We start from the raw sequence: 26,820 nt of genomic DNA on the forward strand, positions 1-26,820 counted from the left end.
TCTGGTTGTTGTTCTGTCTTTGATCCTGGAATAATCTCAAGCAGTGTCTCCCTAGAGGCTAAGGGCCCGACCCTGGTGGAACACTTGCTCCTGTATCATTATCTTTAGTTCGTGCGTGGTTTTCATTATCAGCTTTGTGTGGTAATCTGATGTGTTTTGTTATTTTACATCACGACTCTGTTATATTTGATTCATGTTCGACTGAGTAATATCGTTCTCTGTGACAAGAATGTCAGATTGTTCATTCTGACTTTATAACGTATTGTTGTTCCTTTAAGTCATTGATGTAACATTACTGTTTTTTTACAGAATGCTATTGCTGTTCAATTACAGAGTAACCAGGCTATAATATTCTTAAGTTGGTATTACTGTATTCATCTATGGTTTATACTTAATTACGATTGCTGTTCAATTGACATTACTGTTCCATTACGAATTACAATTGTTATTTTTTATAACTAAGATTAATATTTGTAGTACTGAAATCAGATTACTGTTTTTCTCAATACTAAGGTGTGTCGTGTGTGTTATTTATCTTAGTTTATTGTGCATTTACATTTGGTTCCAAGTGTTGTTCTATATTTCATTACTAATCAGTTGCCGTTCTATTTCCGTGTGCTGTCTGATTTATTCCTAGAGTAAAGATTGCTATTTGATTTCTGTAGGATATGATTGCTGCACTTATTCCTGTAGATTAAAGTGTTGCTGTTTATAAGAATCAGTTGCTGTTACATTTTCTTAGTTGCTGTTCCATTTCCTATTAGCTGTTCCATTTCTTGTTATTTGCGTTCTCATTGCTTTGGTGTGCAGAACGATCTAAAACTGTAGTGAGCATTGACATTCTTTGTCTAGTTCCCAGATTGATGATATGTTCCTTCATTATTTTTTATTACATCAGTTTACAAAGGGATGAGTTACTGTTACTGGACCCTTGACTAATAAATTACTTAGTCTTTTGAATGCATGATTTAGGTTTTAAAGTGCTTTGGTGTAAGTAGATCTTGTTTTAAGCATCCGTTTACTCTTGTATTTTGAGCACTGTACTACTAGCATTACTCTGACAAATGACAGCCTCAAACTGAGTACACTCTTTGAAATAACAAATCGTTCCTCGATTGACAAGTTAATGTGAGGTAATTAGAGGTGAAAAAGACCCTTTTTACGGCTCGATAGCTTTGCCAGCAAAACTGCCTCGGAAGAACCAACCTTGTCTCCTTTCTTAATAAGCTCCATGGGTGTTATAATTTCAACAATACCTTTGTTAAGAGTTCACTGCACTACCAGTGTAGCTCGAATTCGTTGATACAAATGCCCAGAAAAATAATGGAGGCACAACCTCTTCCCCCGGTCTAGCTAATAACTCCTCTCAAGAATTTTGGACGTAAGCTGTAGACTTATCTAGGGCTGAGAAAATTCAAATGCAAATGCGCCACCGTTTCCTCTGGCTCGCAAATTCTAGCACTCCACACAAACTTCAAACTACTAACTAGATCGTTTGAAAGACAGAGCATAAATTTGGTGTCACTGAATCGTTTAGATACATTTTAATATGAGATCAAAGACTCACCTAAATTTATAGGCGCATAAGATCATGCAAAGCATAAGCACTTCAATTATGAAAGACAGCCTAGATACGGCTGCCAGCTAATATCAAAGACCACATTACTCTATGATGCTACTACGACTTTGCTACAAGTAAATACAAAATGCAGCTACTGCTGCAGGATTATACAAGTAGATGCAAAAAACCCAGAGATGATATTCGCCTCTGGCTCGATTGAAGCGAATCATAAAGTTGGGCAAATACATTCGTCAAGTAACTTGATGGGAGCGATTAGGAGGTCAATACTCATTTCGATGAATCCAGGGTGATACAACAGAAATTATCTGCTCTAATTGCAATTACAAAGCGCCATGGCTAATTCGAAAAGCACAGAATTTAATCAAGTTGTGTATTTACCACGTTAAAGACGACAACATAAGGGCAAATAAGTTGGTGTAAAGCTAAAACCCTTGCAGCTGTTCGATCGCACCAATTCTGAGTGCTTCACCGATCGCACCAATTCAGAGTGCTTCACCGATCTCACGCATAGGCCACCAATGTATCAACCAAGGACTCTTTTACCACAAGTTTCATCACCACCATAGGAATTGACTTTAAGATTAGGATATTTGAGCTTGACGGGAAGCAGATTAAATTACAGATCTGGGACACTGCTGGTCAAGAGCGTTTACCGGACGATTACAACAGCATACTATCAGAATGCTATGGGTATTCTTCTGGTGTATGATGTCACAGATGAATCATCATTTAACAACATTCAGAACTGGATAAAGAATATTGAGCAGCATGCCTCTGATAATGTGAACAAAATACAAGGCTGACATGGATCAGAGTAAGAGAGTTGTCTCAATCGAATGCGGTCAAGCACTTGCAGATGAGTATGGCATTTTTTTTTTAAACCAGTGCCAAAACAAACATTAATGTGGAGCAGGCATTCTTTTCAATTGCAAAAGATATTAGGAAGAGATCTCATTTGCCCGCCAAGTGCCGCGGTTCCCTATGGTGAAAAAAACGGAAACTTTTGCCTACCTTTCTGCAGTTGAAGGAAACCCTATCTCATCAACACATTCCTCCATGGTTGCCCACGTTCCTAGATTCGCACACTTACAAGAGCACTCTTGTGTGGAACGAGCAGAAAACGGATCCCCAGGTGGCCAAGGTCGAGCAGGCCAGGCAACGGCGGAAGGTCGAGTGGTCGCTGGTGAGTTTGCAGCAAGAATAATAATGGCAATCTGACACACAAGAAGGCGGCAGGAAGGCAGAATAGGGAGTTACAAAGCAAAGGGAAGCCAAAAATGGCGTTGGAGAAATGACAGAGGTTGCAGCTAGAATTTCGCTGAGAAAATATTCATAAAATACAGAACTGATGGCAGAAATGACCTGCACAGAAAGGCCATAAAATAAATGGCTCAAATATCAGCAGGGCAGGATATTGCCCGCTCTGATACCATGTTAAACACACACATGGCAAAGGCAAATAGGAAAGATAAAACATGAGAGCACATTTATTATTAACAAATGATATATATTTATAGTACATTGTATGACCGTTGGGTTCCACATCCCAAGGTCTCTTGGACTTCCTTAATCTATTCGGCTTCCACACTAATCCATAGAGGATTAGGTGTCCAACAAAGACAAACCACTATATATACCCAGCTGGGGTATCTACAAAACACAGGAAAATGCAGACATCTCTACAACTTCGGATGAGTACAGAGGTACACAATTTCGGATGGGTACAGAGGTACAAAATTTAGGATGGGTACAATAGGGTGCAGGAACTCAGTTTCACTATAATTTCGGTGGGTAGAGTGAGTACAGGATCTCAGATACTTCTGAAATCTCGGTGGTGATTACAATATGTAATTACAGTGTAACCTTCTTGGTGGCAACAGTCTCGGTATAGCTGTAAAAATAAGGATCTTAGTGCAGGGAAGAAAAACACAATCATGTTCTTGACCTAATTATTATGATGAGGATCTAAGTGATACTCTCTCGACATACTTCTAGATGTTGTCATAAGTCTTAGTATATTTGTGATAAGGATATCTACTATCTCGACATACTTCTAAATATAATCACGATCTTGATGGAAGATCATCTAGATGAAACACTCTTATATGTACATGTCTTAGTATAGTATCTCATTGTTATTATGAAGAAGCAATAGTGTTGCAACATTAGTGATCTTAGCGATGACCTTGATAGTGCAGCAGTAATGAAGAATTCAGTGAAGTAGCAGTGTTGATGATGACCTCAACAACAAGAAGAGGATTGGTGACTTGGTCTTGGAGTGGCCTAGTAGGTCAAGGGTTATGGTCTTGGTGTTCATCAATTAAATCTCCATAAGAAGAATTCCATGCGGGTTTTCCTCTCCAAGAGGGAGAGGTCTTGGCCCTGGCAGAATGCCAACATCTTGTGTTCTTGTCTCTTTGTTTGTGGTATAAGTTTGATGAAGTAAACACACACACTAATAATAAGAAGAAGATGAAGCTAAGATAAATTGTAAAAGCACTTCACAAATTATTATAAAGTCTAGAAGAATCTTACTAATGCTAACTGCCCTAGATTCTTCAACACTTAGGAACATGCATGTGCATAGAAATGTGTGCATGTTCTAGAAAAAATGACTTGGGGCTAAGTTGGAAAACCTACATGATGGTTTCGGGAATATTGAGACCATAGGATCACAAAAACATGCATGTTTCTAAGAACATGAACACGTTTGTATGTGTGTGTGTACACATTCCTACACCCACTTTTTTTACCATCAACTTCGTGTAAGCACCCATTACAAAAGGTAGATATGCAGAAGCAAATATTTATATTTGGTAGTTATTATTTTTTTACATAAACAAAAAAGATAAGAATATTTTTCTTTATAGTCATAAGATATTCTTTACAAGATTAGGAATTACAAAATTTACATTTAGTATAATTTTTTTTATGTCCTTTCATGTCTCAACTTACATTAACATTATATTGATTTTCAGGTCGTGTTTTAATGTATCATTCCATTCATTCCATTTATCTTCTTAGGAAGTTGAATATACTAGCTACTCAAACTTTTATGTTGAATAGAGTACTTTTTATGTCATATTTATTCATAGATAAGACAATGCATCATCACATACATCCCATCCTCAATTTCTCCTTATACATATAAAGCATAATCTATTGAGTATCTAGGTTCTTTTTTACAATTGAAATGATACCTTTTTGTTATTCAAGGAGAATAAGAAAAAGTACTCTCAATCTTACAAAAAAAAAACAGTAAATTCCTTACAAAAGAGATTATGTTGGGAAAAACAAATTGAGGAGCTAGTTTAAGTTGACATATTTAATATTTTAATATATAGAGTTTCTCTTTTGAAAAACGGATTATTATGTATAAATAATCATTAAGTTAATCTCATATTAATAAAATTTCATCAAAAAACCCTGTTATGATTTCTCTTAAAAAAAAATCAATCAGTTATAATTCTTTATACAAATTCTCTATTTTAAAATAAACCTTTCATCTTAAAATATAATTTATTTATATCTATGATATATTTTATTTTGATAATAACAAAATGTTATTTTTTAATTAACCTTACAAATGTTATATTTTAATATTTAATATGTTATTATTGACTTTTAATAAAATTTGAAGGAAAATATTTTTAATTATTAAACTATAATTTTAATATTTAATACGCTATTATTGATTTTTAATAAAATTTCAAGGATTTTTTTAAAAATTATTTAACTATAATAAAATTAGTATTTTAACTATATATTTTTTTAAAATTGACATACTCTGTGGGCAGCTGGCGGATTTGAAAGAGGGAAAAATTCGAATGCATTTGAAATCCTTAAGATTTTACACAACAAATGAAAAATTATAAATAAATAGGGCAACCGCACTTGCAAGCTTGGCCGACAAACAGAGGAAGAGCGGAGAGTATCGGCCTTCCATGGCTGGGAGATGGCGGGCATGGCTGGCAGAGGGTGGGCAAGCGGAGAGTATCGGCCTTCCGTGGCTGGGAGATGGTGGGCAAGCGGAAGAGTGGAGAGTATCGGCCATGGAGATGGTGGCCTTCCGTGGCTGGGAGATGGTGGGCAAGCGGAAGAGTGGAGAGTATCGGCCATGGAGATGGTGGCCTTCCGTGGCTGGGAGATGGTGGGCAAGCGGAAGAGTGGAGAGTATGGGCCATGGAGATGGTGGCCTTCCGTGGCTGGGAGATGGTGGGCAAGCGGAAGAGTGGAGAGTATCGGCCATGGAGATGGTGGCCTTCCGTGGCTGGGAGATGGTGGGCAAGCGGAAGAGTAGAGACTATGGGCCTTCCATGACTGGGAGAGTATCGGCCTTCCATGGAGTAGATGAGAACAGATTTTGGGTTTGTTGGAGAAGAGCAGAAGAAATTAGAAATTGGAGTAGAACTTTGTGCTTTAGAACTCTGTGTATTTTAATACTGTGTTTTCTTTTTGGAGCATGGCCATGCTTACTTGTTTATACTTTGAATTCTGCCTGTTCAATTTTTTGGTTTTTTTTTTAATTGTTTTTTTATTGTTTTGAAATGGTGTGTTGGTTTAGATTTGATTTGTTTGGTTCTGGCTTGACGAGGTTGGGGTTAAGAGGGAGAGTGATGCTGCAATTAATATGAAATGGGATGACTGATTTAATGGTGAAAATGGGATCACAGATGAAGGTATATATTATTTTATTTGTTATTTAATATTTTGATGGGAGAATATTTTATCTTGCTTTTTTTGGGTTAACTTGTCCTGTTTACTCTTCAAGTGCAGATCAAGTGACCAGGAAGGAAGAATTACACCACATATGTTTTGTATTTTTTTAGGTTGCAGGTGAGTATTAACTTTTGGTTTCTCTCCCATCTAATTAATATTTATTAGCATTAACTTTTAATTTTTATTAGCATTAACTTTTGGTTTGTCTTATATCTAATTATTTTTTATTGAGTATAAGGTAGGTGTGCTTAATAAGATTAGGGTTTAAATATACTTGTACTATACAGAAAGATTGGGAAAAATTCATAATCTTTGATGTTTTTCTTGGTTATTCAATGACTTTGGGTTTTAGTTTTTGGTACTGGTTATTTTGATGCTGATTAGTGCTAGCATAAAACCTTCTAAACTTCTAATCCTTAAATCTTATGAAGGAATTTGGGGTTTCTATAAAAAGAACTAGAAACTCTAGAAACTGTTTGTAAGGAAAATTTTATTTCAATTCTATTATAATTTATTTTCTCCCTGCATTTTTGCAAACATATTTCGGTCATTGGCCTTTCTTTATTTAGGGTTTAGATACACCTGTACTATGCAGGCAAAATGTTGGGAAAATTTTCATAATCTTTGATGTTTTTCGTGGCTCTTCAATGTCTTTGGGTTTTATTTTTTGGTACTGGTTATCTTCAATAGGGTTATTGATGCTGATTAAATTTTGTAGATGTTCAACTGTTGATTAAATTTTGTAGATGTTCAACTACTGATTAAATTTTGTAGATGTTCAATAGGTGAGTAAATTTTTATTTCACTTTTATTATAATTCTTTTTCTCCAGATTTTGGTCCTTGGCAGTATTTTATTTAGGCGAGTGACCTAGTCCAAGCCATGTTGAGCTTATAAACTAATGGGCTGAGCTTATAAACTAATACATATTTCCGGGTGAGATTATTAAACATTCAGTGACCTGTAGCAGTTAATTGGTGAGCAAAAAACCATCCTAAACCCAAAGAAAATTTTGGGTTTCCAGAATTTTCTTTTTAGACTGTTTGAGTTTCCAGAATTTTTTTAGACACTATTTGTAGGAGTTCAATAAGTAAGTTAAATTTTATTCCAATTCTATTATAATTCTCTTAGCTTCTGCATTTTGCAAACTGAATTTGGTCATTGTCCCTATTTAGCTGAGTGACCCACAATTGAGGCCATGCTGAGCTTATAAAGTATTACACACATTTAGGGTGAGATTATTAACCAATCAATGACCCTTAACAATCATATTCATCAATTTCCATTTATTAGTTTTCTCAACCAGCTTGAGCAAAGTGCTTTTAGGGAGCATAGATAGACTTACTAGTCCTAGAGAAACAGTGCTGGTATGCCATCTAAGATGGATGGAATGAGACCTGCCAGGCACCTTCATGAGATGGAAACACATCAGGTAGGCAAAAGCACACTGAAAGCAAGACTTGTATGAAGACATTTAGATTAGGAAAGATCTCATTATGCAAGTGGACACTTTGTATTAAGTCCTATTTAGAAAATTATGGTTTCACAGATTTGTTCTTACCTATCTAAGTGTAAACAAGTTGCCAGGGATCAACTCACAATAGGTGTGCTAGGGGTGACCTAGCATAGCTAAGGAAAGAGGGTTCAAATACTTGGCATGGGTTAGCACCTTTGTTTAGTCTACGGCTAGGCAAATCGTAGGTATGTGATTTTTTCTAATGAGTAGGTCAGGTTAGGCCGTTTCCTTTTTTTCTAATGAGTAGGTCAGGTTAGGCCGTTTCCTTTTTTTCTAATGAGTAGGTCAGGTTAGGCCCTTTCCATTTATTCTACAGAATATTAACTTGAAGGAGATTCACCTATCTTCTGCAAAAATCAATACCTACATTAATGGTTTGGGAAAGGTTGAAAAGGGTTGTCCTTCTTACATTTTTCTTCCCATTCAGTCTACTGCAAACATTTTTGTAGCCCAGGCCCATAAAAATGCCTTTTATATTTTTCAATTTAAGAGATTACTACACTTGTCTATAAGCATTGCATTCCCTTCCATATTGATCTTAGATGGAAAAAGCCCAACTCCTTGCTTATGTATTAGTGTTTTTATTTATGTACCTAGTACCTATCTAAGTGTAAGCAAGTTTCTTGGGATGAACTGACAATAGGTGTGCTAGGGGTGACCTAGGTACTTGGCAGTGGTTAGCACCTTTGTTTAGTCTAAGGCCAGGAAAATCGTAGGTATGTGATTTTTTCTAATGAGTAGCTTCCTTTTTATTCTACATAATATTAACTTTAAACAGATTCACCTGTCTTTGTCAAAAATCAATACCTACATTAATGGTTTGGAAAAGGTTAAAAAGGATTGTAGTTCCTGCATTTTCCTTCCTATTCAGTCTACTGCAAACATTTCTGCAGTCCAGGCCCATAAAAATGCCTTTTATATTTTTCAATTTAAAAGAGTACTACACTAGTCTTTAAGCATTGCATTCCCTTGCATATTGATCTTAAATGGAGAGAACCCAACTCCCTCCTTGTGTTTCTAGTGTGTTTATGTATGCCAATGACTGCTAATATTGGAGAGTAAGAATGGAATATCTTGTAACGATTGATAATATTCCTTTAGGGATAGAAACAGTTGAGCCAAAACAATTAGCCTATCTCCCAAACATAAGGAAAGATTCTCTTACATCAAAAGACTCACACAACAATCCATTTTTCTCTATTCAACAACACTATAAGATTTAATAATACATTTTTATTCATCCAATTCCATTCATATATGTTATACACATAATAAATGTGGGGGTTTACCCATAAGGAAGTGCCTGGTTATCCATTGATGCATCTGCTGAGAAATGGATAGCTTAAGGTCTTAACCCTTCTGATAAGTAAAAGGTTAGTGCAGGAAAGAGTTTATTAAAAAGAATTCACCCACATATTCTTTTTCCCTCCTATAATATCCAACCATGGTGGATACCTCTTATGGGTACAATGCCCGGTTATCCATTGATGAATTCACCCACATATTCTTTTTCCCTCCTATAATATCCAACCATGGTGGGGGTTTACCCATAAGGAAGTGCCTGGTTATCCATTGATGAATTCACCCACATATTCTTTTTCCCTCCTATAATATCCAACCATGGTGGATACCTATAATAAGGAAGTGCCCGGTTATCCATTGATGATTTTGAGGTGCTGTCCGAATAAATATGGCTTGAATTTTTCTGTAACATAAGCGTCAACATTTCCTAATCATAGAGCATAATAACTTCTCCTTGTCAATCAGAATAGGCTACTGAATTGCATGACCACTGTGTTCATGCCAGTTCCTAAAGCATCATATTTCACATCAAAAGTATATGAGAAATATGGCTGGGCCTTTTTGATTTGTCAGAAGGTAGCCCCCTGCAACCTCCATCCATTGTCCACTGTGTTCATGCCAGTTCCTAAAGCATCATATTTCACTTCAAGAGAATATGGCTGGGTCTTTTTCATTTGTCAGAAGGTAGCCTCCCTGCCTTCTATTAATCCTTATTGGTAAGATCTGTGAGCTGTGCCATGATGCTTCCAAAAACAAAACTTCCTATATAAACTATCCACATTCTTGGGAGCTGGTCAGTCAAGAAATAAGGAGTGAAATTCAAGAAAAAAAAGACTGAAACAGAGCCCACCTTGGATGATTGAGAAAATTCTCAGGCTTTAGGCACCTTGATCACCATTTGATAGGAAGCAAAACTGGCTGTTTTTCATTCAAAATATATTGTCCTTTATAGGGAAAAATAGTGAGGGAATCAATTGTAGAAAAACTTAAGTTACTAATAAAGTCATTCAGGTTCATCTTCTGTTATAAGTATTTGACAGATGGTTGAGTGTTGGAGTTTTCATAGATAAGAAGGTAGCCCCTCTGTAGCCTCCAACCAGTTAACTCGATCCTTATTAGTAGGATAATTGAGATGTGCCATGTCTTCCAAAACCCTTGAAAAAATTCCTATGTAAATTGCATATTCTATTAAGTTCTCTCAATTGAGTCACATGTTTGGGAGTTGGCCAATCAAGGAAGTAGGTGTGAAATTCAAATAATAAAGAATGAAGTGGAGCAAGCCCTAGATGATTGAGAAAATTGTCAGGCTTCAGGTTCCTTGATCATCACAATTTGATAGGAAGCAAAACTAAACGGTTTTTCATTCTAAATATGGTATGTTATTTGCCACAATAATGTTGGGATAAATGGAACTAATGAAGTTATTTAGTTTCACCTTATGTACAAGTATTTGACAGATGCCTGCTTGAGTGTTACAGTTTGCATAGGTAATAAGGGAGCCCTTTTGCAGCCTCCATCCATTTGAATCAATCCTCATCCGTTTGAATCGATCCTTATTGGTAAGATTGGTGATGTGTGCTATGATGCTTCCAAAACCCTTGACAGGCTATGTAAATTGCATATTCTGTTAAGTTCTCTCATGCGAGTCATATTCTGTTGAGTTCTCTCAGGAATAAGAAGTGAAATTCAAGAAATAAAGAGTGAAACAAAGCTAGCTCTAGATGATTGAGAAAATTGTCAAGCTTCAGGTTCATTGATCACAAGTTGATAGGAAGCAAAACTAATGGTTTTTCATTTTAAGTATTCTGTCTCCTTTGCCACAATAATGTCTGGGGTTAAATGGAAATATACTGAGAAAATCACTTGTAGACAAACTTAAATTACTAATGAAGTCATTCGGTTTCATTTGCTGTTGCAAGTGTTTGACAGATTTCTGCTTGAGTGTTATAGTTTGCATAGATAAGAAGGTAGCCCCTTTGCAGCCTGCATCCATTTAAATCCATCCTTATTGATAAGATCAGTGAGGTGTGCCATGATGCTTCCAAAACCCTTGATAAACTTCCTATATAAATTGCATATTCTATTAATTTCTCTCAACTAAGTCACATTCTTGGGAGTTGGGCAGTCAAGGAATAAGGAGTAAAAATTCAAAAAGAAAGAGTGAAACAGAACAAGCCCTGGATGATTGAGAAAATCGTCAGGCTTCAGATTCCTTGATCACAATTTGATAGGAAGGAAGCATAACTAACTATTTTTCATTTTAAGTATCATGTGTCTTTCTGCCACAATAATGTTGGGATAAATTGAAATATATTGAGATAATCAGTTGTAGACTAACTTAGGTTACTAATAAAGTCATTCAGTTTCATTCTGATACAAGTATTTGAAAGATGCCTGCTTGAGTGTTACATTTTGCATAGATAACAAGGTAGCCCCTTTGCAGTGTCCACTGATTTAAATTGATCCTCGTTGGTAAAATCAGTGAGGTGTGCCATGATGCTTCCAAAACCCTTGACAAACTTTCTATATAAAATGCATATTCTATTAAGTTCTCTCAACTCAGTCACATTCCTGGGAGTTTGGCCAGTCAAGGAACAAGGAGTAAAAATTAAAGAAATAGAGAGTGAAATAGAGCAAGATCTGAATGATTGAGAAAATTGCCAGGCTTCAGATTCCTTGATCACAATTTGATAGGAAGCATAACGTTGGGATAAATGAAAATGTGTCTCAACTAAGTCACATTCTTGGGAGTTGGCCAGTCACATTCAAAAAGAAAGAGTGAAATAGAGCAAACCCTGGATGATTGAGACAATTTGATATAGGGAGCGTAAAGTATTTTTCATTTTAAGTATCACGTGTCTTCTGCCACAATAATGTTGGGATAAATGAAAATGTACAGAGAGAATCAATTTTAGACAAACTTAAGTTACTAATGAAGTCATTAAGTTTCACTTTCTGTTACAAGTATTTGACAGATGCCTGCTTGCCTGCTTGAGTGTTACTGTTTGCATAGATAAGAAGGTAGTCCCTTTGCAGCCTCCATCCATTAATTGATCCTTATTGGTAAGATCAGTGAGGTGTGCCATGATTGAATCTGGCTTATCGATTATAGTGCTTCAAGGAACTTCATCAGATAGAAGGGTGCCCTCTCTAATTTGGTAGAGATGGAAACAATCGTGGGATTATACTTGGAATTGATGCCACCTATCCCGGAAAGGGTGTAGGGAATGTTACCCCTCAATTGAATAAGGGTAACTCGATTCATTTACAAAATCTCTTTTATGTACCTGATCATAAGAAGAACCTGGTGTCCATTTCGGCAATGGAAGTCAAAGGTTACAGGGTGGCATCCATCGATGGAAAGGTACGTGTTTGAAAATGAAATTTTCAAAGATGCTTTTACTCATGGGTTGAGGGTTGGAAATTTGTGTGAAGTTGCATGATGGTCCATTGGGGATCATGACATATCTCATCTATAACACCTAAGATCTACTTTATGAGGCCCCAAACCGATGTGAGTTAGATTGTGACTCAGATACCTGAATTCAAGAAGAGCATGAAGGTACATGTCTGAGACATACCGAAGGAAAATATTAGAAAGGGACCATTCCCCTCATGTAGCAGGTCCACAGGTTTGGAACAACCCGAGGGGTTTGAGATTCATGATTGGGAATCTCATGTATACAGGTGGCAGAAAGCCGTTTATGGCTTGAAGTAAAACACCCCGGGCCTAATATGAGAGGATTAATAGCTGTCTGATGAAGCTGAGATTCACTAAAAGTGAAGCCGATCCAAACCATTTTTTGAAGGTTGTGGATGATAGACCTCTCATATCGACACCTTCTCAGAAACAACCTGTTTCTGACAGGTGAAGACCCTCTCACATGCAAAAGTAAGAGGGAGTTGGATTCCAGATATGGAATGGTAAACTGCAAGCCCGTGACTACCTCGAGGATCTTAACTTTCAGAAGTTATATGGTGGTCATGTTGGACCAGATTTAGGAAATGCCTTTGAGTTTCATACACTCATTTGCATTGATGTTCTTGGTGAAATTCTGTCCGTATATATGTTTTGCAGTTAGCATGGTGAGCTCATATTTGGTTGAGCCTCACTGGATTGGTGCCAAGAATCTTCTGAGATGACTTCGGGGCACAATCTCTCATGGATTGAGATACACTGTTGGAAATATAAAGCTGCATGATTGTTCGAATGCTAACTAGGCAGACACTGTGGAGGATCTCAAGAGCACTTATGAGCGCTGATTCTCTCTAGATTCTGCTTTGATATAATGATATGGACAAGAAGCGGAAGTCGATTGCTATAAGCACCGCCGAGACCAAATACATAGCTACAAGTATGATCTTGTGTGGTTGTGGAAGCTCTTCAGTGAGCTGTTTGTACACATGATGAATACCATTGTAATTCTTTGTGACAACTAGGGGGGGATTCAATTATTGAGGAATCCCGTATTCGATGATTGCTCTAGCAGATAGACATTAGATACTACCTTATTTGGGATATGGTAAGTCGATGAGTGAGGAGGCTCCATCACATTATGTTAATTTTAGGTATGTTCTATGCTTAGAGCAATTTATTTCAATTTTCACAGTTAACTCCATATCTTTTCCAGATTAGCAATAACATCAGCATTAAAGTAAACCACAGATAGAACATAAACATAAATCGCAGAAGACAAGCCAAGACAAGAGGACACAAGATGTGGCGCTAGCCAGGGACAAACCCCAATGTGGGGAAACCCTTGATAAATTCTTCTTCTATGTTCTTCAATAGTTTAGCAAAGAGAGATATAGTACATTTACAACAGAGGTCAACACTTTGACTTTCTATATCTATATGAGATCAGTTGAAGACATGTTGATTTAACTGATTCTCCAAGGTGACTCCTTCACCTATCATAGAGTTGCATCTTGTCCACTTGCTGCACCTCTCCATGTTGCACCATGCTGTACTTATCATCATAGTGCTAGACCTTAATGACCATGCTATGCACTTCATGTTGCTGCTCCTGTCACTGAGCTGCTCCAATCATTGAGCTGCTCTTTATCACGGATCTGCACCCAATGTTGTACTCATTGCTGATCTGCACTCAATGACTTCTATGCTGCACTCATCATACAACATCCATCATCACTTTGCTGCCCCCATCATGCTGCAACCATCACCATGCTGCATCCTTGTTATCTGACTAACCCTCAACATAGTAGCTCTGTCCATCTGATAGGCAATCCTGAGAATAGCCTTGTTGTTGGCTATGGCTTGTGGCCTAGCCTAACAACAAGAAAGGCCTCCAATACTTTATCTTGCTAGCATCCAAGCATCATAAGGACTTGATTGTGTTGTCAGCTCTTTCAAACACCCAGTTGTTTACATAAGCTGATCTAGAGCAGATGCATTCCTTCACTATGTAACAATGACTTATCACCATGCTGTCACCTACAACAATCCAAGTTTATATGATGTCCTTTTAGACCTCCTCATACTATGAATAAGTGCCATCTTATGTTGTGGATGAGTATTCTCTTTCCTTGTTGTGTATAAGGTTTCTTGGTTGCTAAATGAGGGCTGCACTAACAGTAGTAGGGTGTCATTCTTAACTGTGCCAAAGGCCTTTCCTTGACAGTGTTAAGAAGGAGCTTCTTCAGGCAGCGAATTGGTCATCCATGAAAGTGATTTAGTCTCCTACAGGATTGCGGATTAGGGCACTTCAACAGCATATAGATAAGGTCTCCTTTACCAACGTTTAGACCTCCTTGATGCAGTGCATAGGAGCCTCCTTCAGCTGTGGGATAGAGCTGCATTTGGACCTTCTTTTGCTGAGGAGTAAGGCCAGTAGTTAGGGCACAAGGTATTGCGTATTAGGTTCTTTCTTTCAGCTGTGAAGAGACCTCATTTACTATGGCTAGATCTCCTTCTTAGGATAACGTATAGGGACTTATTTAAGCTATATATAAGTATCCGCTTTTCTGCATGTAGAACTCCTCATAAGCTTGCGGCTAGGGCATATTATGACAACAGATTTAGGGCCTCATAGATCTGCGTCATAGGGTCTCTTCTAGACCAACGTTTAGCCTCTCCTTGCTGCAATTCCAAGACTGCATTCAAGCCTTTATAACAGCATAAAGGATTCTACATCATAACGATGATTAGGGCTTATTTCATTGACTGTAAATTAGGGCAGCGTAGGATCTTCAAGAAGAACCTCTTTCTTCCAAATCTAGGGCACTTCATGACAGCGTTAGGGCATCATTAGGTTCTTCCCTTTACTGTGGATTAGGGCATCATTAGGCCAGCATATATCCTAGGGCACTCCCTCTAGATCTCTTCTTCATTAAACCCAAAACAAAATGAAAAGAGATCATAAGAGTGTGTGTGTGACAAATGACTTGAAGACCTTCTCCTTTTATAGTAAAACGTTGAGGTTGAATAGACATGACTGTTGGGCTTCTGAGGCTACATAAGTTTGCTGGCCGACCTTGACAATTTGTCCATAATCAAAATAAATTCATATCTTCACAAAGACTTATCGAAATTGGATGATCTTTAGATCAATCCTACACCTCTCGACAAGAGGAATCTAGGAAAAATATCAGAAACCATAAATAAGGTGACCCACATGGATTTCGGCCCTAGTTGCCAATTTTAACACTCCCTCTCAACTTGGGAGAACTCCATCCGTTGATCCATATGTCCGACTGTACTATCTCTGCCATCAGTGCCCTACATTGCTCTGCTCTACTCTATTCTGCTGAACCATGAAGAAGAAGAATTGATCGAGAATGTCTCATATCATTCTCTACTGACCCGAAGTCAATTTCATCTGAAGAGAGTGTGTCACATCACTCTTACTAACCCGAAGTCAGTTTCATTGATCCCGGATCAATGGAGGTCATCCTAGCATAGGGAGTACGTTAGATACAACGATGCGTCCATCGATAGAACTACTATGGTCCCTATCCTCATTTCCCTGCTCATTGATCAGATGAGAGGTACTTCCCATGAGTCCTAGACTGCATGGGTAGGATGCCTTGACAAAAGAATGAATCATCCTGTCCATAGGAGAACGAATCATCCTGTCAGTGGATGCCACGGAGAATGAATCATCCTGGCCCACAGGAGGACGAATCATCATGTTCCACAATCGCCACGGAGAATGAATCATCCTGGCCCACAGGAGAATGAATCATCCTGGCCCACGGTCACCACGTAGAATGAATCATCCTGCCCCACAAGAGAACGAATCATCCTATTCCATAGCACACCACCAGGGGAAGGTGAGTCACCCTGTGGTCATATGTTGCTCCAGTAAGTACTCCAAGCCCCCCCAAAGCTCCCAGAGCTCAATGCATGCAGCATGCAGGACCCTTATAAGAAGGTCCCTCAACGACTCCAAGTCGTTCGGGAAAGTCACAGATTTGACCTTTCCCCGAGTCTTTGACAAAATATCTGCGACCTGTACATCAGTCTTAATGTGATGGAGCCTCCTTGCTCATCGAATTACCATATCGCAGATAAGGCAGTATCTGATGTCTATCTGCTGGAGCAATCATCGAATACAGGATTCCTCAATAATCGAAGCCCCCCTTTGGTTGTCACAAAGAATCACAGTGGTACTCATCATGTGTATAAACAACTCACTTAAGAGCTTTTGGAACCATGCAGCTTCACACGAGATCATACTCGTAGCTATGTATTCGGTCTCGGCGGTGCTTATAGCGACCGACTTCTGCTTCTTGCTCATCCATGATATCGAAGCAGAATCCAAAGAGAACCGACACTGAGAAGTGCTCTAGTGATCATCCACACTGCTTGCCCAGTCAGTGTTCGAATAATCATGTAGTTTCATATTTCTGGCAGTGTATCTCAATCCATGAGAGATTGTGCCCCGAAGATATGTCAGAAGATTCTTGGCACCAATCCACTGAGGCTCAACCAAATATGAGCTCACCATGCTAACTGCAAAACATATCTCCAGATGAAATTTCACCAAGAACATCAACGCGAATGAGTTTATGAAACTTATAGGCATTTCCCAAATCTGGTCCGACATCACTATCATATAACTTCTTTATGTTAAGATCCTCGAGGTAGTCACAGGCTTGCAGTTTATCATTCCACATCCAGAATCCAACTCTCTCTTACTTCTGCAAATGAGAGGGTCTGCACCTATCAGAAATAGGTCATCCTCATAAGGTGCCGGTATGAGAGGTCTATCATCCACAACCTTCGGGTAATGGTTTGGATCGGTTTCACTCCTAGTGAATCTTAGCTTCATCAGACAACTATCAATCCTCTCATACTACCCCCGGGGTGTTTTGCTTCAAGCCATAGAGGGCTTTCTTCCATCTGTATACATGAGATTCCCGATCATGAATCTCAAACTCCTCGGGTTGTTCCAAACCTATGGACCTGTTGCATGAGGGGAATGGTCCCCTTATAAGATTTTCCTTCGGTACATCTCAGACATGTACCTTCATGCCCTACTTGAATTCAGACATCCCTTTCCATCGATGAATGCCACCCTAAAACCTTTGACTTCCATTTCCAATATGGACACCAGGTTCTTCTTGCGATCAAGTACATAAAAGAGATTTTGTAAATGAATCGAGTTACCCTTATTCAATTGAGAGTTAACATTCCCTACACCCTTTCTGGGATAGGTGGCATTGGCTCCAAGTATAATCCCACGATTGTTTCCATCTCTACCAAATTAGAGAGTGCACCCATCTACTAAATGAAGTGCCTTGAAGCACTACAATCTATAAGCCAGATTCCCAAAGAATCTGAAGGAGAAGGCCAATACAAGATAACACTTCTTTATCTTATCAGAAACAACATTTGATTCTTCATACCTGGGTTCCTTGCTTTCTGTGAAGAGTCGGTCATTTCCTTGATGACTTGCATTACCTGTCATTCCTTTGATCATTGAAGATGTCCCTGGAATGATTTTTATCATCATCAAGTGATGTGTCCCTACCATTCGGACACTCCTTCGCATAATGGCCGAATTAGTTATCTGCCTTTCCTTCCACCCTGAGATCTGGTCTTCCAATGAAGTGATCTTTAGGTAAGCCATATTCCGCTGTGCCATTCTAATAATATTCTCTGCTTCGAATTCTCCCTCGGTGAATTTGAAGAGGGATGAGGAACCCATTGATCCTTTTGTCCTTTCCCAACTGTCTTCGGTGATTTCTCTTTCACTCTTTCTTGGGCTTTGTCTTCACCTCAGCTTCGGTACCATGTTAATTTTAGGTATGTTCTATGCTTAGAGCAATTTATTTCAATTTTCACAGTTAACTCCATGTCTTTTCCAGATTAGCAATCACATCAGCATTAAAATGTTGAGGTTGAATAGACATGACTGTTGGGCTTCTGAGCCTACATAAGTTTGCTGGCCGACCTTAACAATTTGTCCATAATCAAAATAAATTCATATCTTCATAAATACTTATCAGAATCGGATGATCTTTAGATCAATCCTACACCTCTCGACGAGAGGAATCTAGGAAAAATATCAATAGTCATAAATAAGGTGACCCACATGGAGTTTGGTCCTAGTTGCCAATTTTAACACATTGAGACTGATGTAAAGGTCGTAGACACTTTGTCAAAGTCTTGGGGAAAGGTCAAATCTGTGATTTTCCCGAATGACTTGGATTCGTTGAGAGACCTTCATATAAGGGTCCTACATGTTGCATGCACTGAGCTCTGGGAGCTCTAGGAGACTTGGGGTACTTACTGGAGCGACATATGACCACTGGGCGACTCACCCTCCCCTTGTGGTGTGCTATGTACAGGGTGACAGGTTCAACCTTTTCCCGTGATACCTCGTGTGACTGTGGAATAGGATGATTAGTTCTCCTGTGGGTTGGGATGATTAGTTCTCATGTGGCAATTATGTAACAGGATGATTAGTTCTCCTATGGGCCGGGATGATTAGTTCTCCCGTGGAAACTATGGAACATGATGATTAGTTCTTTTGTGGGCCCGGATGATTAGTTCTCCCCTAGCGACAGTGGACAGGTTGATTCGTTCTCCTATGGGACAGGATGATTAGTTCTCCTGTCGAGGCATCCTACCCATGCAGTTTGGGACTCATGGGAAGTACCTCTCATCTGATCAATGAGCAGGGAAATGGGGTTAGGGACCATAGTAGTAGTATCGATGGACGCATCATTGTATCTACCATACTCCCTATGCTAGGATGACCTCCATTGATCTGGGATCAACAAAACTGATCTGGGATCAGTATGAGTGGTTTGAGACATTCTCTTGTGATATTGATCTAGGATCAATAAAACTGACTTCGGTCAGTAAGATGAAACTAACTTCGGGACAGTAGAGAATGGTATGAGACATTCTCGATCAATTCTTCTTCCCCATGGTTCAGCAGAGCAGCGCATAGCTCAACAAAGCAGTGCAGGGCACTGATGGCAGAGATAGTACAGTCAGACATATGGATCAAGGGATGGAGTTCTCCCTAGTTGAGAGGGAGTGTTAAAATTGGAAACTAGGGCCAAACTCCATGTGGGTCATCTTATTTATGGGAATTGATATTTTTCTTGGATCCCTCTCATCGAGAGGTGTAGGATTAATCTAAAGATCATCTGATTCCGATAAGAGTTCATGGAGATATGAATTTATTATTATTATGGGACAATTCGTCAAGGTCGGCCAACAACCAAATAAACCCCACTTGTGCTCAACGTTTTAGTATAAATAAAGGAGGACTTCAAGTCATTTAACAACTCATATCTTTTGATCTCACTCTCAACTTGTTTTGGGTTTTTGGTGGAAGAGGAGGTCTAGAGGAGATGCCTTGTACGCAGCCCTAAAGAAGGGTCATCTAGAAGAGCCCTAATCCACAGCTAGAAGAGCCCTAATTCGCAACTAAAGGGAGCCCTAATCCACAGTGAGAAGAGGCCCTAATCTGCAGCTAGAAGAGCCCTAATCTGCAGCTAAAGGTAGCCCTAATCTGCAGCTAGAAGAGGCTCTTATCTGCATCGAGAAGAGCCCTAATCCGTAGCTAAAGGGAGCCCTAATCTGCAACAAGGGGAAGGCCCTAACCAACAACTAGAGGAGGCCCTATGCTACCCTACCTAAGGGTGATATGGATATATCCTAGCTGCAACAATCTCGAGTTTGGACAGCGTGGGAAAACAGGGATCCGAAGTTTGCTATAGGAGGCCGAGTGGCTGTTGTAAGTGCGGATAGTCTTAATGCTGGAACAGTGATATAATCAGGATCCGAGTTTGTTGTGAAGAGGGCCGAGAATGCTGACTGTTAGGCCAAGTTCCTAAGGGTCAAACACGTCACTGTTTGGAAGTTATTTTGGCACATTTTCGGAGGCTTGTTGCTACAATAATATGTTGTGCTAGGCTGCAGGCCATAGCACACAACTAGAGGCTGTATGAGGGCTGTCAAGGGTGGACAACACCCTAAGCAAGCAGCGTGGGTGAGGAGACCTATGAGGGTATACCGCAACCCTTAAAGGGTTAGTTTGTTGACTATGGGATGAAACTAGGGCTGCTGCAAGTGCCCTAACTAGGTATGCAACAAACAATTGTGCAAACAAATGACAACATGGTCTAATTGGACTATTTGGGCATGTTGGTGTAGCTGGACATATTCTGGGACAACAGTTAGTACAACATAGTGCTATAAACATATAGTGATGGGGAGCAATGCAACATAGTATTAAAAGGGTGCAGCACTATGTATGATGCAGCTACATAACTGAATGTAGTGATGATGAGTGCAACATAGAGTGCAAATCCGTTTTGAGAACAACCCAGTGATTGGAGAAGCATAGTGAGAGGAGCAGCAACATGAAGTGCATAACATGGTCATTAGGTCCAGCATTGTGATGATGAGTGCAGCATGGTGCAGCACATGGACGAGATGAAACACAATGATAGGTGAAGGAGTCACCTTAGAGAATTAGTTGAAGCAGCATGTCTTCAACTGATCTCATGTAGAGATGATCTATTCTCTTATCTAGAAAGTCAAAGTGTTGACTTCTGTTGTAAATGTACTATCTTTCTCTCTCTGTTGAACCATTGAAGATCATATAAGAATTGATCAAGGGTTTCCCCACATTGGGGTTTGTCCTTGGCTAGTGCCACATCTTGTGTCCTCGTCTTGACTTGTCTTCTACGATTCGTGTTTATGTTCTATCTGCAATTTACTTTAATGCTGATGTGATTGCTAATCTGGAAAAGATATTGAGCTAACTATGAAAATTGAAATAAATTGTTGTAGGCATAGAACATACCAAAAATTAACAATCTCAGAACTCGATGTATCTATCACTGATATCATGGTTCGCATTAGTTCACTTTACAATGGCCCTCACATGGCTCATACTCTGGGCACTAAATTCAAAGGCATGACTCACTTTTTATTACAGTAGTAGCAATTCATTTCATTGGGCATATATGGTCCGGTGGCTCGAATTGACTCCCTGGCTCGAATAAATATTTTTGTGAATCGGCATGTTCTTTGAAATCACATCGTATCGCTTAATTTGATGGCTCATTAATCTACAATGTCTTACGAGTTCGTATTGCTTATCTAGCTTGCTACATATATCACATGCTCTGATCCGCTACACATCGACATCATGTAACATTGTCTATGGTATCCCTCTCTGTGGCGTTGTATTACTACACAGTAGTATTGAAATTGACATTACGATGTGGCTTGCACAATTGATGAAGAATGTGACCGCAACAGTATAGTGGCTTGGACGTAATCATACCATGGCTCGTATAAAATACAGTGAGACAATATGGATAATAAATATTAAACCGTGAAGAAAATACGACTTGGCAACTTTATTCATAACAACTGTATAAAAGCCGACTTAATATGATTTTGGATCTCTTTGGAAGAGAATGACATTACAATGGCTCGCCACAGGGGTTTACATAAAGTCTTTTAAGGACGACCACAAGTCAGTAGCACCACGTTCCGTGTGAAAAACAACGATGACATGACCTGGAGATATGATGACAACGGTCAATGGACAACAATTTGGATCATCTCCAATAAATGTGATGACCTGGGTCAAGAAAGGAACGATATTTGAAGATTAGCATAGCTCTGCATGAAGACAAATATGGCAACTCAACATAGGAGAAGTTGATGCTATTGAAAAAATTGTTGACACATAAAGATAGGATTGAATCTCTGAATGTGTGGTAATAACACAGAGGTATGTACAATGTTTAGACTATGGTTATGATCATTAGAAAGGGTTTGTAAAGTCTTTAGGGTTTTTGCAGTTAATCTGTTGCATATATTAATATTCTAGGGTTGGTAGGTTTGTGAAGTCTTGAAGACTTTTCGTGTTTAGGGTTTCTGAACCCTAAATTGAACTAACCCAAAAAGCGAAAACCCTATCCCTAACTGTTTGTTCCCTCTAAAGGAATTCATAGCTTTTGGGAAATGGAATATAGGGTTTGTTGGCATAGTTTTTTTTGATATTAAAGTATCTCGAAACCCTAGCATAAAAGAGTTTCGAGAGAAAGACTCTAGGGTATATATTAAACCCTGGCAAAAGTTGAATTAAGGTTAAACCTAGGGCTTGAATACAAAACCCTAGGAATAGGTGTTTCCGCTAAAGTGAAATTCCTAATAAAGGATGGATGAAAGGAATTTCTAGGGTTTAAACCTAGAACCTTAGAAATACACTTTTGAGAGATCATAGAAACCATAGATTTACCAGAGTAGCATTATGCTCTTGTCTTTGTATATCTTGCTTGGTTGTACTTGTTGCTAATAATTGCAGGTATATGATGAAGGTTGTCAAAATTATAGAAGCAAGATAAGAAAGATGGAAGATCAAAGCAAAGCAACACCCATGCTTGTTGATGATTCCTTGAAAATGATGAGCATGATGGAAAGAGGGAATTGTAAAGACCTTGATGGACATGATGTTGAAGTTTTGAGCTGATGAGTTCATTTTAGGAACACATAAACGATGAAGTAGAACCTTGTTGCAATATGAAGATAAAAGATTCAAAGGTATGTTGACTTCAAAGGGAGCAAGTAGTAGAATTTAACATAACACTGTCACAAAAGGACATTATAATTTGACAACTCTAATATTGATGATTTGCTTGGGATATGACTTGGCTCCCTAGTAGGACATATTGCAAAGCATATGAAGAGGTTGGAAGGAGATTTCGTTTGATGATGTTGTACCTACCGTTGCTTGGTTTGATCATGGAACACATGAATTGTGTGGATAGCTCTATTGATGGCTTGGATAAGCATGAGAGTAGAATTGATATTGGAAGGCTGATATGACTCTTTGAAGAAGATGAGGTAGAACTTTGGTATGAAGAATAGAAGGCATGTGCTAGCAGCTGTGAGGAAGTTTGGATCCTTGAGAAAGACATATGAACCAATTGATGATAAAGTTGATTGATGATTGACAAGATCTAGAAAGATCGAAGTCTAATATATTATGGTATTGCGAGGAGTTGAAAAGCCCTGTCATGAAGATAGTTTGAGAAAGTATTTGGCTTCACAAAATAATTGACTTCCAAAAGATTAAAGCCTTGGTATAATGAAGCCTTGCAGCTACTATTGAATATCTCCACGGAAGGACAAGTAGCTGATGTTTTGATGATGTATGAGACCAACCAAGGATTTTGATGATGTCTCCCTAGTTGAAAGGGAGCTAGGATCTATTCCCTGATTAAGAGGGAGTGAGGACCTCCTCTCTGGTTGAGAGGGAGTGATGATGGATATCATATTCTCTTCTATCATGTGTCATGCACTAGGCCAAGACTAACAACCATATGTCTAGTGAAGGTCATGATAGGGAGAATGGAGGATTGGATAAGCATCTGGGAGTGGTACTTCTTGAGGATTGGAAATCTGTTAATTTTAGCTATGTTCTATGCTTAGAGCAATTTATTTCAATTTTCACAGTTAGCTCCATATCTTTTCCAGATTAGCAATCACATCAGCATTAAAGTAAACAGCAGATAGAACATAAACATAAATCGCAAAAGACAAGCCAAGACAAGAGGACACAAGATGTGGTGCTAGCCAGGGACAAACCCCAATGTGGGGAACCCTTGATCAATTCTTCTTATATGTTCTTCAATAGCTCAACAGAGAGAGAGAGTACGTTTACAACAGAAGTCAATACTTTGACTTATCTAGATAAGAGCATAGATCATATCTAAGAAGATGATACATGAGATTAGTTGAAGACATGTTGCTTAAACTAATTCGCCAAGTTGACTCCTTCACCTATCGTTGTGTTGAATTTCGTCATCATGCTGCACCTCACCGCGCTGCACCCATCATCACTATGCTGCATCTCATCATGCCTCATTAATCATGACTGTACCCATCACTGTACTGCATTATGTGCCATTGCTGCACCATGTTGCCATCATGACCTATATGTTGGCTGCACCTTGGTTGCTTGTTGTCCCTTGGTTGGTTGTTGTCCGTAGCATGCTTGTTGTCCTTAGCATGCTAGTTGTCCCTTGCATGCTAGCTGTAACATTGCATGCTTGGTGTATTTGCTGCTAAGTACCATACAACTGTTCCAATGTTAGTTAGCTGTCCACTGCATGCTGCTTTCCTTCGAAGACAGATGCTCCGGCTGTTTCGGCAGTTCCCGATAGTTCTGGCAGTTCCGGCTGTTCCCGGCAGTTCCAACAGTTCCAGCAATCCTGACAGTTTCGACTTTTCCAACAGTTCTGGTAGTTTCGACATTTTCGGATTTTCCAGCTTTTCTGGCAGTTTCGGCTTTTTCGATCATTCCGACAGTTCTATCTTTTCCGGCAGTTCCGAATTTCCTGGCAGTTCCGGCTTTTTCGACAGTTTTAGCTTTTCTGGCAGTTCCGGCTTTTCTGGCTTTTCCAATTTTTCTGGTAGTTCCGGGTTTTTCGGATTTTTCGGCAGTTCCGACAGTTTCGACTTTTCTAGCTTTTCCAGTAGTTCCGGCAGTTCCGACTTTCTACCCTCTAGATCAAGGCAACATTATTACTTAGGATCACTCCTCTTGCTAAAACCCAAAAACTAACATTCAGTTGTACTTTATGACTCGATAAGCCCATGATTAAGAGGCACCAGTTTCATTTAATATCTTGCCATTCCTTGTTCTTTTCCTTCATTTTCCTATCTAGTCCTTATCCCATTTCCTATACTACAACAACCATAGATTTTGCTAAGGCTTACTCATCTTATATAACCTAAGAGCCCCACTCCATAGCCTAAGCTAGAGATACACCCCTTGAGTTGGAGGAGAGACAACCTAAAAGGAGAGAAAGAGCTACTCAGGTGACAGTGGGTACCTTCCCAAGTTGCATGAAACTAGATCCCTATTGCTTGAGACTTCACATCATGTGGGTTGCTAGATTTTGTTGAAACACAGTACATTATGCATCCTCTTGTACTCACCATTAAGCATATCTGATGAAACAATTTTCACCCACCTATTTCATTTTTAATGTCATCTCCAAGGATTATAGTTCTATATGTTAAAATTGCATTATATGTGACCATTGACAAGCCAATGCCTCTCATGTTAGGTAGTACCTAACCCAATTATGAGCACCTAAAAAAGCTTAAAATTGTAAGCCTCAGTGCTGTAAACGATTTGAGTTGGTTACTTCAAGAAACTACATTAGCTTCAGTGTCTTCTTTTTAGTTCAACAATCAATTTTGGGCATTCTTTCTTCTATTGTATTTTGTTTTTTCTATTGTAGTGCCAGAGACCACTGCATTTACTTTTCCTCTGTTCTATTGTTCCCTCCTGCTAAAAGAGTAGCTATAGGCATCTCTAGATTCATCTAAAACATCTGATCCACACAAAACCTTTGCTCCTTTTAGGGTAAAGCGGTCAACCATGTAGAAATTTCTCATTTCCCACCCCGGTTTTCAGTTTCTCCTTATTTCTCCCATATAGTTAAATGCCCTTTCCCTTAACCATACATTTAACAAGCTGGAAAAAATAAATTTGTTGAAAATACAAATTCTGGAAATTTTACAGAATGCTGGAAATTGCAGAAATAAAAATCAGCAGTAATAAACAGCCATTAAAACACATTTAAACGCTGAGAGTTTTGGTCAATGTGACCCTGGAAAAACCCCCTACAACTCTTGGGGAAAACTAGTTTGAGAGCTCTTCTTTATTTCTGAAAAATTCCTTTTTACAGTAAGAGAAATATTCAACAAAAACCAGCAAACAAACTTTTACAACTTATCTCAGCCTTGCTGAAACTCAGCCTTGCTGAAACTCTGCCCTGATCACCTGTGATCCTCTAAACCCCTGTGCTCCTATACCCTATGGTCCAATACCCTATGGTGAGCTCCCCAGATGAGGAGTCTGTTGCTCTACCTAATCCAACTCCCATGACCTCCTCAAGGCTCTCTCCTCAAATCTCATATCCCGCCTCACAACAACCTCCCTCGAGGAAGGAATATATGTGTGGTAAGTCGTTGAGGTCTTATTATACCTCACAAAGAAACCCTTCACAGCCATGGGTTCTAGCTTTGCCCTCTTCTCCTCAGGGACATGAGAATATGTTAAACACCCAAAAATCCTGAAGTGCCCAACCTCGGGCTTCTTCCCAGAAAAAGCCTCCTCAGGAGTCTTGCTCCCCAATACTCTATGTGGACTGTTATTCCACAAATATACTGCAATGTTATA

At 39.0% G+C, this 26,820-nt stretch overlaps 1 protein-coding gene across 1 annotated transcript in view; it reads left to right on the plus strand.

Annotated features, from left to right (window-relative positions):
- The first annotated feature begins 5,477 nt into the window (after positions 1 to 5,477).
- The window catches only part of LOC149148369 (uncharacterized), an 87,652-nt gene continuing 66,309 nt past the window's right edge, over positions 5,478 to 26,820 (plus strand). Inside the window, exons 1-2 of the mRNA XM_089441304.1 lie at positions 5,478 to 6,261; positions 6,359 to 6,418. Coding sequence (XP_089297430.1) covers positions 5,538 to 5,882 — 345 coding nt within the window. The 5' untranslated portion in view covers positions 5,478 to 5,537 and the 3' untranslated portion in view covers positions 5,883 to 6,261; positions 6,359 to 6,418. The remainder of the gene's footprint in view (positions 6,262 to 6,358; positions 6,419 to 26,820) is intronic.

This window comes from Pinus tabuliformis, chromosome 9 (genome assembly GCF_031772625.1).
Source record: "Pinus tabuliformis cultivar Carrire ecotype Pingquan chromosome 9, CPIR1, whole genome shotgun sequence".
Taxonomy (NCBI): Eukaryota; Viridiplantae; Streptophyta; class Pinopsida; order Pinales; family Pinaceae; genus Pinus; species Pinus tabuliformis.